The 12,442-nt window shown below is 40.0% G+C and overlaps 1 protein-coding gene across 10 annotated transcripts in view; it reads right to left on the bottom strand.

Moving 5' to 3' along the window:
- The window catches only part of LOC120413376 (uncharacterized), a 266,874-nt gene that overhangs the window by 48,844 nt on the left and 205,588 nt on the right, over window positions 1–12,442 (bottom strand). For all 10 annotated transcript variants that reach the window (XM_039574175.2, XM_039574167.2, XM_052709510.1 and 7 more), the window contains one exon: window positions 1,080–1,150. In XM_039574175.2, the coding sequence (XP_039430109.1) occupies window positions 1,080–1,150 (71 nt within the window). The remainder of the gene's footprint in view (window positions 1–1,079; window positions 1,151–12,442) is intronic.

The following is a 12,442-nucleotide window of genomic DNA, read 5'->3' as shown; positions in this document are numbered from 1 at the left end:
TTGCCAGAGTTTTTTTTTCAAAATATAATTGAATATTAAAGTTGACATGAAACACAAAATATATATGGATATGGAAATTGAACTTATTTTGCTTTCCCCTCTTAGAAATAGTAAATAAAAATAATATTAAAAAACGTTCGATTAATTTCTGGGGTGTAACTGCAAAGCAAGGTAAATTGAAATTCCTCATTGTTTTGGCTTCTCTCAATTATAATTATTGGAATTTTTGACAAGTTAAATTTTACATTTTCATAATAAGCAGATTAGAGAAGCATTGGTTTATTCAAAATATTAACTACGAACATTGAAATACAATGATTTAAAAAATTTAAATTTTTTGAAATAATTTGATTATTAGATTGTATAATTTTGCTTCGATATTTATAAGTTTAAAATTTCCCGGGAGTTTCGACCGATTTTCATGCCATTTGTTTTAAGAAAATACACAAAACCAACTTGTATGTTGCATGGCATATCGAAAAAGCGAGCAAATGGACACTGCTATTACACTCATCTTTCTAGAAAATTGAACAGTAAATGTCCCCACCGCCTGTGTGTACTATCGCAGAGCAAACTGTCCCTGTGCACCCTGCTGAGCAAACTCGACAGCAAGGAGATGGATGCGTTCGTAACAAGATTCCTTCCTTCCAGCCCGTCAGGTATACGATATTTGAGTTCAATTTAATTTCACCTGGCACGTTTCAAACAGTAGTCCCCCTTCTTACTTCATATCCGAGCAAAGAAAATGGAAAGAAAAGTGTCTTTCGGATGTCGCATTTTTTTCCTGACGTTTCAACGTTGAAAGCTATCGCCGACTGCCGTACCATGGGAAATGTGTTTGAGTGGGTGTGTGTACGGGTAAAAAGGGAAAATGTCTCGGCAGAAATCACTCACCGAAGAATTTCACTAAGGTATAAGAAAATTTCACCTTTCTTGGAAAGCATTTCGCCTGACGACGATGGGCGGGAAGGAATTTGTCTAATATTTATCTCTTATTTCGCTCCACTTATTTTGGGATTCGGACGGATTTGGAAGGGTAAAAACATTGGTCGAGGGTGGATTGTGTGGGACGGACTCACCCGGTATCGATAGCTGGAGTTTAGTACGTAAACACTGTTCTTGTTGCACTGCACCAGCATGTCGTCCATTTCTGCAAGAAAATACACAAATGAATGGATTAGTTTCAAGAAGCAGCTGGAATAAATTTACTATCCCTGAAAGCAAACGATATCGGATACACGTGTCGTTCTCAAGACTCGGTTTATCCTCCGGAAAAGCATTAGTCGAGCTACTAAAACCACAAACCAGGTGGGAATATTATCTCTCTGTGGCACATCCTTCCAGCCCAAGTTTCCAAACATTGTGTAAGTGGAGCTCACACCGTATCTCTTCTCGAGATCTGTCAACACCAATTAGGTTTAACTGCAGTACAAATTCAGAGTTAATTGGACGAGTAAATATCCGAACCAACTCAGAGATACTTATAGATGAGTGCGAGGTATAGTGACGAACTTTCCCAAAGGATCAACTTTGGGACGGAAGCGAAGAAGTGGCAGAGTTGTAGAGTGTGAATGTGTGTTCGGAAACATCAATCACAGTCAAGTAGTACAGATTACGGGCAATTACGCAATACAGCTGGTGGATAATCGAATTGAAATTGGCTCTGTCAATCCTAATGCGCTAGAGGAGATCAAAGAGATTCGTGCTTGTGACATGTTGGTCCTGCAATGATTGACAGTCGGGATTTGGGTTTTGCATTTGAACATAGGTTAGTTCATGCTGGGGTGGAACTGGTGCAATGGTCAAGATCGCACACCGTCGATGAATTGAAAATATTAATCATTAAGTTAAAAAATATGTTGATATTTGGTTTCGCTACATGTTTAAAGAGCATGAGCATGAGCATGAGCATGGTTGACTGCCAATGAGCTGCTACTCCGTTATTGACGGATCAGCTGAAGTTACACAATGAACCAACGGATGAGTAGTGGGAGCTAATCATCCTCACTGTATAACCCCTGAAGATCTCTGCTTTATGTCAATACCGCCCCCCCCCCCCAAGGAGATGCAGTTCAACAAAGGTAGGAATATTAGTCCGATAGTTGAAGTTGCAGACTCATCAGACACAGAGTTTGTCGCTCTATACCTGTTGACACCGCATGAGACCGTTGAATCCACAGCATCTCCTTCAAGCATCACGGGAAGTGGGGGAATTGTGTTAGTAGGGGAAGGAAAGGGAAGGTCAGGATTCATCTTGGTAGATGATATGACCAGAAAATGAAGCATGATCCTTGCCTTCCGAGCTACGACGCTATGAGAAAGACTTATTCAATCGCGTATATTTAGAAACTTCATACCGCCGGCGTCCCAAGCAGCATTTATTGTCGCCAAGCCTTATTTGCAACTAATGCCAATATTTGTAGGAGAAATTGATGGTGTTGCAACAATGTAACAAATATGTTTCAAATATGTTACCATTATGGTGAAATTTTTGGTTGCTAGAAATCAAACGTGCATCCGAAATGATTTCAAGCGCAACAAACTTCTAATTAATTTTTCATTAAATATGTTTCCGCTTTGGTTTCGCTACAAAACAAAAATGGATAAGTCTGGAAAAATAAACCAGTCGCATTTTTCGTCGACAACAAACAAAATTGTTTTTCTTAAATGTATATAGAGTGTATTTCTTTGGCCATTTCAAGTTTACCGAGTAAAATTGCATTCTACTCGAGATATTTTCATGCGCCCTTGATAGTTTAAAAATTTGCTATGTTTTTTAGAGCTATTTTCGTTTGAAGATTAAAAAAAAGTTTGCAAATATATCTGAAAATTATCTGCTTTTCAATGCAAGTTATGCAGAATGTAAATTCTGTAGAAAAACAGGGTTTTAATAGCTGAAAATTGATTATGAAAGTATTTTTTCCAATCTACCATCATGGCGCTCCGTACGCACAGGGGTGTATTCAGGAACCTTTAATAAAATCAGCGGTGAGATTTTTTTTTTTTTTTGCAAACTTGGAGGGCATCTTGCTTTTTAATATGTTAGGCGATACTTTTGTGTAAATTTTCTGATATTGGACATGCAATTTAAAAATAAGTTGATTTTATTTTATTTTGATCTAAGGGGTCCCCGAACAAAAATGTACAACCAACAATAAAAGTGTCTGTTAAATATTTTAAACTGCCTTACCCAAAGCGTTATCAGTCTCAGATGGTAGATGTCCCCCACAAGCTCCTGGTCGAATCTAGTTGATATCTGGACGGAACACTTTTTTATTTGAGTTTGAAAATTGTGCTATTTTTTCACTAAAATGCCAATAACTCCCTTCAGATTTAACCAATGGAGCACCTAATTCGAGTGGTAGAAATGACAGTTCTCCCATAAGGAATTCATTGTAGAAAAAATCAAAAACTGCTCGAATGGAAATGCTCCATTGGGATGCTTTACCCAGCATTTCGTTGCATTTTTCAAGCCCTTTCAGATGCATTTTGAATTTTAAATTAAATTGAATTTTGCTTAAGTTACTGCCTTTTAACAATTTTTGACGTTTTTAAACCTTCAAACTTTGTGTCCCGATTTGCCCCACTTCCCGTTGACCTAGAGTGCTCTAGCAGTTGCTAGTTTTATATGTACAAAAAACCCCAGGCAGATTCATGTTCGTGGACTCGCTCTTAAATTTTGTTTTTGTCAAAATATGCTGAAACCGCATCGAAATGCGGTTTTGCAAACATCAATCATCAAAGTTTTCCCTTAGTGAGTGCAAATCACCGGCTATCCCCCAGGTATATTTTAGGCTTTAGTAAAAAAATCTGTTTTCTGTTAGACTTCTTTTTCGTAATCCCTTCCGATTTAACATTGGAAAACCTTATTCAGAATGAAGAACAAAAACTATTAAATTGGATAAATGTGATAGGATTTCTAAATTATTCACCCTTGGTACGTCCCTGTTTACTTCTCTTTGAGCAAATTGCCAACCATCACTTCTGTTGAAACAACGTTTCAGATATGTAGCAACGATGTTGAAGCTAAATATCCAACACCCCAATTTGTGTAACATTGTGGTAACATAATGGTAACATAAAATTTGCAAACATTAATTTGTCTATTGAACTGTCAAACGAAATAAAAGTTCTCATTTTATTTCAGCGGTGAGATCGTAAATGATGTATATTTTAACGAATCCGTGGAATGAATTGTGTTTAGAAGGTGTGTTTTAAGAATCCTAATTTCTGGATAGCGGATGTTTCTTGGTGGGTGGTTCTCCTCCCCCTTGCGAAAAATCAAGGGGTGCGAAACGTCGCGGAGTGGGTACCGTCAGCCCTAGGCTGGTTTCGGCTGTCCCGTACCCCACGGAGGGTGTTGATTTGGGTGGTCACGTACTGGGGCCACGGCCGGAACCGTGAAAGAGTCTCGCCGGGAAATCTGATTGGGCAAGACTGTCCATCGGCGAGAAGCTAAGTGGCTCCGGGTAGGCGGCTCGGAACACCCAAGTACGCTTGCCGTGTGTGTGTTGCGGAGGTCGTCCTGAAAATCACACAGACTTGTTTTGACTCATCCGCGAAATCCTCCTCGTCATAATCAGCAGAATTATATCATGAATAGTGAATTCGTTATTTGCTGATGTGTCTAATTATCGTTTTAAGTCGATAACAGTGTGGAAAAAGTTAGTTAGAAGTTCATCTTCATGCCTCAATACTTCTGACTGTAAGTCCGTTTGGACAGATTTTTTGGTAGCTTATTCCATTTATTTAAGCGCTTGCACATTGTGGACTTCATTTTTGTGTTTTGATGGTTGCAACAAAACCACAAACTGGATTAAATTCTTTTTTTTTTCACTAAAGATGTGTTTATGTCATGGCTGTTTACAAATAGTTTTATCAAGGAAACTTTGCTGCAACTAATTTGCAACATTTTCCGCTCAACATGAAGTATGTTTTTTGTTTGTTTTAACATTGGTACAATAATGTCACCGAAACGTTGCATCAATACACAAAATCAAATTGTTGCCACAGCATATAATTGTAACTATTGGATGAAGAACTATGTTTCGATGTAACATTTTTGCGAATTGCAACATTGTTGCTCCCTTGTTGTAACATAATTTGGACTTAGACGTTTTCAACATGTTGCGCGATGCTGCTTGGGGTGTCATCCGAGCAACGAAGCTATGGGAAGGGCTTCCGAAATGAAGAGTTATTATAATTGACGTTTTAATCCGTGACGTGCAGTTCATAATATAATATCCCAAAAGTATCAAATAGCTCTGCTACACCGCGTACGACACAGCGTCAAAATTCACACAACGACACGAATTCCCGAATTCCCACTACTATCTCGCGGGTTCTCGAGCGTCGATTCACGAACCGATCTCCCCCACGAACACCAAACGACTCTTGGTTTCGCTACATGTTTAAAGATCATATTAAGTCCTGTTTAACATTATTGGCACAATTTTCACATTTTGTTTGACTAGAAGAAGAAAGCAGCAGCGTCCCACGAGCGTAGCCGTTCTTGCAGCTGGCCAGCGTAAGGTTCCCTCCTGGAGCGTGGTCGCTGCCGATAGCGGCGATGCGGCCCAGCAAGGAGTCACCGGGGAAGATCTCTTTACCCTGCTGGAGTTTTTTGCTCTCGCGGGGGAGATGATGACGCGGTTTCGAACCTGCCGTAACAAGGCGGAGCAATTTCTGGCCCTCGGGGAGCTGATGATTAAGCACATCTACAATAGATATAAAAAACTGTGATCTAGTGTAAGCTTTTTCTAATTCTATTCCCTTTTAGTAATTTTAGTAATTTTCTCTATATTTTTTCTTAATCTTGGTAATCTCTTAGTTATAAGCAATAATCGTTCCAAAATGGATTGAGATAAAACACACAGCTGAAAGGAATTCCAAAACTCTGTTATGAACTGCAGAAGAACTTATTGTAACATGATTATTCACTAATAAAACCGAATTGAAATTGAAAATGTTCGACTATTAAAATAATGGTTACCGTCATCATTTCATCCGTAGTTCTGTTAGATCATTCAAAGTATCATGGTCATAACAGATCGTAATTTGGGACGGTTGAAAGCAAGGGTCGCGACAATGCGGAAATGGGAAGATTGTAGATGGTATTGTTTTGATTCGCAGCAAGTTCAACGAGGTCTTCAGCTACATTGATCCGCTCTTTATATAGTTTATAAGTTAGTTTTAAGGTATCCATTTTTCCTTTTGTAAATGTAGGACCTGTATGGTCCGAAAGAATTCTTCAGGAGAGTTTTGTCCAGCCGCGGTTCTGGTTGATGTTGGCAGGGAATTACCCAAAATTTAGTTTGGTGGATAAGAGGTATTCAGGGAGCCAACATTTATTATACCTTGACGAAACTGAACCCTGTACTCACTTCAAAAATTTCTAGGTGTGTTATACATTTCTTTGTAGATTTTCTTGGAAAATCTGGTAAAACATCATAGGGCTTTTGTTAATTTGATTTGGTTAATCGCGGTGGATTTTCTTGAAATAATTCGAACTGTCAAAGATCCACCAAAGCATCTACCACATTGATCGCACAAAAATCTGTGGTAGAAAAGTATCCACCGGTAGATGCTTTGGTGGATTTTTGACAGTTCGAATTATTTCAAGAAAATCCACCGCGGTTAACCAAATCAAATTTACAAAAGCCCTCATATTAATAACGGCAAATCAATCTGTCAGTTGGCAATCCAGCAAAATATTCGGTTGAAGTTATTAGCTAACATTTCGACGTCGTCATGCTATCTTGCCGCACCCGCAATTTCGACGTTCCGAGAAAAACGCGTTTAATGTTTGATCTTGAACAAACAAAAACGAAAGCACGCAATGTAAACAATAACAAACACGTTTTGTTTGGCTGACCATTATGTGCATTGTCCCGACGTTTGGTTGAAGTTGGTTGCTGGAGTCCCGAGTTATAATTACAAATGTTTACGGTAATCTAACTTGTACGTGCGTCAAACGCGTTCTGACCTGAAATCCTTTTGGCCAGTTGTCGCACTTATATCAATTTTCAGGGAGTGACAAGATAGCACGACAAGATTGAAGCTACTTTCATATGTAAAGTGACAAAAATGCACGGAGTTTTTTTCGGATTTCGTTGAATATCTCAGGATTGAAATCGAATTTTTGGGGATCTGTGAAGGTCAAAACATGAGGCATTGTGAGCTGGACAAAATGGCGTTCTTAACTTCATTTGGCTCATATTGCACGTACGACAAGTTAGCACAACGGCGACGATTTGACGATTGATTCTCGATCCGCAACAAAGTGGCTTTCTAGCTATTTCAGCTCTAATGAGCTAGCTAGCGTCCCCTTGATAAACGGTGCACGTATTGAGTTAATTGAAACAGATTTAAATTAATATCGGCCAATCAATTTGTGGTTAGCCCGGGTTATTTACTGAGAGGTCATAACGTCAACAGGCAGCAGCCGGGATTATCCGGTTCAGGACGAGCAGAGCGGAAGCAGCGCTCCCCCGCTCAACACAAAACCTATAACGAATCCGGCTCTGATTATGTGGTTTCGAACGGTTTAAATTATGCCAATCTTTTCGGGCAACAATCTTGTCGAGCCGTGTATCACTTTGTGTTCTCTTCTGCGAGATGCTGGCAAAACTGCTGACTCGACGCCTGAACAAGGCAAGTCTAGAGGCAATAACTTTTAATGGACGATAAGCATGATGAGGTTCGTTCGTCCCGCTAACCTCTCGCTTCCTCACGGTGATGGTTCCTGTTCTCTCCTGGCTGGTGGAATATCACTTGATGTGCCCTGTCAGTTGCCATAAAATTTGCTCTCATTTCAGCCTGCAATCGATACAATTTGCCATTACTCCCCACCAGACATGCATTGGCACTGTACGCAGTTAGCACGCGTGCTATTTTAACGGATAGCACTGCGCTTTCAATCATAGCACTCGCCCTGGCACTCGAACATTTTCATTTGTTGATTTCAAGTTTACTGTTGTTATTGTCCAGAATATGATGAAACTAACTACAACCACATTCATCTGCGAATTTGGTGCAGTGCTAGTGTTCAAGGAATGTAAGCATAAGATCCATGGTTCTGATCCCTTCAAGGTGAACTTTTTTTTTTTGCTTTGGCAAAAATCGTAACATTTTTTTTTAAATCAATGCAGATTATTGTCCTGAAAAAAAATAAGCTTCATGGAATGAACAAGTTGATCGTTGGAAGTACCCGAAAATCAGTTCCAGGTGGCCTGGAGACATAAATGGACGTGACAAGGCTGGCATTTGAATGGGTACAACATTTGAATTTAAACATTCTGAAGATTTTGCGGATCCTGAGGTCAAGGTCAAATTTGCTTGAGGCCCCTAAAAAGGAAAAAAAATCTATGAGTGCTAAATGGGAGTGCTAAATAATAGCACTAGCACTGGGCTGGAGTAGCATGCTTTGAACTTGGTGTAAGTGCTAAATTTGAAGTGCTAGTGCAGAGCGTGCCAATGCACGTCTGCTCCCCACCATCCCTTCGACAGCGTGATTGAAACAAGGTGAATGTTTTTATGGCGCTTTGATGACTAGAGGAGCTTTTTTTTGGGTGGGGTAGTCAATTTTGCGAATATTTTGATAGGCGCATGGGTGAAGTCCGACAAATGATTTTGTAGGTCGTCGAGATTTTTTTTAAATTACATTCCTTTTTTGTTGCTTGATTCGCGTGTTTGAAATCTATAAATGTTTATAAGTTGTTGGCATCTGGAGGCTCTGATATAATTATAAATACTGATATGATACACCGACCAACACAATTTCTGCAGAGGCTCAACTCGAGGGGAAGCATTTTGGTCCCCAGAAACGCGTGCACTTTCAGTTTTTCAAAAATATTTAGACAGGGTCGATGGTTTTTCTCCAAAGTTTGTATGGAGAATCAGTGCTGTTCACTACTCCCTCATATTACATGCAATTTTTGCTTATATGCAATAGCGACGAACCGCCCTAACTCTCCATACAAACTTTGGTAAAAAGCCATTCCGCTCCGTCTAAATATTGTTGAAAAAATCAAAATGCACGTGTTTCTGGGGATCAAAAATCTAATGCTTCCCCAGGAGTTGAGCCTGTGCAGTCATTTTTGTCAATTTTGTCAGTGGTCAGTGTCATAATTACCTTTTTTATGTTGAAAAAGTGGAATTATACAGAAAGAGATGTGCCAATTTCAAATTTAAAAAGATTAAATTACACTTTTTTTGACATATGATTAAATTTTAGCGGGAACATTGACAGAACCTTCCATTTTTTTCATATAAAATGGAGCATAATCAATTTCAATAATAACGTAAAATGATTCGAATTACTACATATGGGCAAAAGTTAGTCTTGAGCTTAAAACGTGTTTCCTCGATCAACCGTTTTCCCAAATTGAACCCTGGTAACTGGCAACCACCCGGCACTGAAGCCGCGGGTGTCATTGCTGAAAATTTTACACCCCAAAAGTTTGGTGGCGCCCATCAATATCGTAATTACATTAACATTACCGATATTGAAGCTCGAGCGCAGCATCGTTCGTTGCTCAGCATTTTGTAGCGTTGTAAAACGGAAGGAAGCCATCGGAGGTGGAGGGACGACAACCGGAAGGAAGGAAGGAAGGAATCGAGCATGAAATAGAGTTGCTCACAGTTTTTGTTATGGGTGCAGAGTGGGTGAACTACCATGAACGATTTATGGGGAGTTCATTGAATTTTGTTGACAGAGTTGCATAATTAAGTTCCTCCATCAAATTGTCGATCCAATAAACAGAGTGATGATTGCTTTGCATATTGGCAAGACAATTTACAGGAAATTGAGAAGTTCAGAGCAAGTCAGCAAGCGCATTAAGTAATGATCCAATTTCAGGAATGAAAGTGTATCCATTGGAGTAATAAATTCTAGGATCAACAGTAGCGTTCAATCCATCTATCTAATTTCCCTTGCCAGCTAACTATGGCTCTTTGTTGCGATTTTCGTCCTGGTGGTAGACGACGTCGTCGTCGTCGTTCAAGACTACAAGGCTTTGCTCGTTGTTAGTTCGCTTGAGGGGGTGATAATCAAATTACTCTGGTATATGACTTTCCTTCGACACTTTGCTTGCCTCCCACAGACTCTGTATAGAATATCCGGCTGTGCTGGTGTTATACTGTGAGCCTCCGGGGAACTTCCAGCAAAACCCGGCACTCCCGGAATCGCGCAGACGAGACAAATTTATGTTTATTCACCAGCAACGACAGCCCGACCAGTTCCAACGTGTCCCTCAGGATATTTGCCCGGAAGGAAGACGATGTGCGTTCGGTTCGGTCACCAGAAACCGGATCACTTCGAACGACTCGGAGCTCGAACGGGCAAAACCACGGAGACAGACGAAGAAGCTCAAGCTGAGCTGAGCCGGAAGATTTATCGGAAATGTTAAGCGTATGCACATCGCACCATACATTATGCCAGCCAGCCAAACTGAATTTGGTAATAATATATGAGCTGACACGTGGTGGTAATTTATTGCCATTTGGAGGAAAGTGCACTACACTCGGCCCCACGTATAGTGTGTGAGCTCACAAACGACACGATTAATTTGAACAATTTGAGGGGGTAAACGGGAGCTGGCAGAGTGTACACATAATCGGGGTTAAAATTGGGAATGCGTCAAGTTTAGTAAAAAATCTACATAGACTTTTGTCTTAGGACACTTTTAAGGCATGAATTTTAGCGTTTCAAGAAACCCAGGAGCACTAATAATATCCAGCAAGAAAAAAATAAAAATTAGTTCATCAGTTTATTATCACACTACACTACAAAAGTTTCATACTTGTTATCGAAAAGAATACACATTTTGGGAAATGAAATTATAGCTTTTCTATGTAATAATCAGCACGGATGAAAGAACATTAAAATTGCTTGGATTAAAATTTAATTGAGATGACTAAATGGGATGAAATTTGGGCTAGAGGCCCAATTTTCAATACTCTTTCGGACCATCTATATGATTTTGAATCTGAGCTTCGTTTTTACCCGGGTTTATTAAAATTAGGTTAGGAAAATAAACTTGTTTTACAATCCTGATGTTGATGTTTGCTCTACAACATTGCCTTGGAGAATCATACTAGAAACTAGGTGTCCGAAAACGGTGAGATAATCCAAGCTTCTTTTCCCACCTAAGCTTCCATCCAACCCAGAGTAGCAACATGCGCTAACTAACATTTCCGTCCCTTAAAATCGAGATCTACAAACTGACATGGTGGGCCTCGTTGGTGGCCCACCATGTCTGTTTCCTATTCGCAACTGATCTAGTTTGAGCAATCATGGTGTTTTATCTTTTCAGCGCATTCATACATGCTGTTGATAAGGGAAGTAGTGCTGAAAGGATATTACGGTTCTGTTCAGCAACGGAGGAGCCACCATGGCTGTTCGCTCATGCTCATGCTCATGCTAAGCTTCCATCCAACCCGGGATTCGAACTGACAACCTTTGAATTGTGAGCACTGGCGGAATCAGGGGGAGAGGGCTGGGGGTTCCGTGCCCTCGCCCCCCCCCCCCCCCTTCGACAGAAATATGTTCTATTTTTTTCCGAGGAGTCATTCACAAACACCGTAATCAACATATTTCCTATGCGTGTGCCCCCCCCCCCTCCCCCCCCCTTCTGTCAGAGCCTGGTCACGCTACTGGTTGGTCTTTCTAATGACGAGATCTCAGCAAATAATGGTTCGATTTTCAAGAACTTATGGTTAGATTACGCCTCAAGTTCCTTCTTGTCATTATTAATGATTGCAGTACTTTCGAGAACCCCCGAAGTGTATTACAGTCATTAAAGCGACCCGGCCTACTGCCTGCGTTGCATTAACCGCATGAGACAGATTCTATGAACGGATCCCACATTTCATAGAACCATCAGGGGAAGAAGAAGAATCCGGGGACATACCGTACCAACCGGTTCGAGTTATTTATAGATTATAATGGTGTGTGGTGTGTAGGGGAATCGTTGGGGAAGGGATTGCCATGGTTTTATTTTTAGGTATTCCCGCGCCCTTGGAAAATCATATTTTGGTATTTCTGTGGTCTTTCACATACATGATTTTGGTATGATTTCATGGTATTTTACCATCTATTACTGGGCAACCAAGAGCACATTATGGTCGCTGGTATTTGAACAAGTTATACCAAAATTTGGTATTTTCATACCATTTTTAGTGCAGCAGTTGCAGTTAGTGAAAAAACGGAAATTATTCATATGCAACAGCCAAATCTACTCACCTGATGATTCCATGTTGTTATTAGTGATATTCTTCACCACACCGAATGCATTTGTCATTGATGAACGGCCTGCGCTTGAAGTTCTTGAAGCTTCTGAAAAATAACAAGATTGAAAAATAAGTATAATTAAAATGAAACTGAATTGAAATTCACCAAAATTCATTAATCTGTCGATTGACTCGTTTTTCAAAGTATTTG

This window comes from Culex pipiens, chromosome 3, assembly GCF_016801865.2.
Source record: "Culex pipiens pallens isolate TS chromosome 3, TS_CPP_V2, whole genome shotgun sequence".
In the NCBI taxonomy this organism is placed as follows: domain Eukaryota; kingdom Metazoa; phylum Arthropoda; class Insecta; order Diptera; family Culicidae; genus Culex; species Culex pipiens.
The sequence above is the reverse complement of the archived record's forward strand: the minus strand, read 5'-3'. Positions and strand labels throughout refer to the sequence as shown.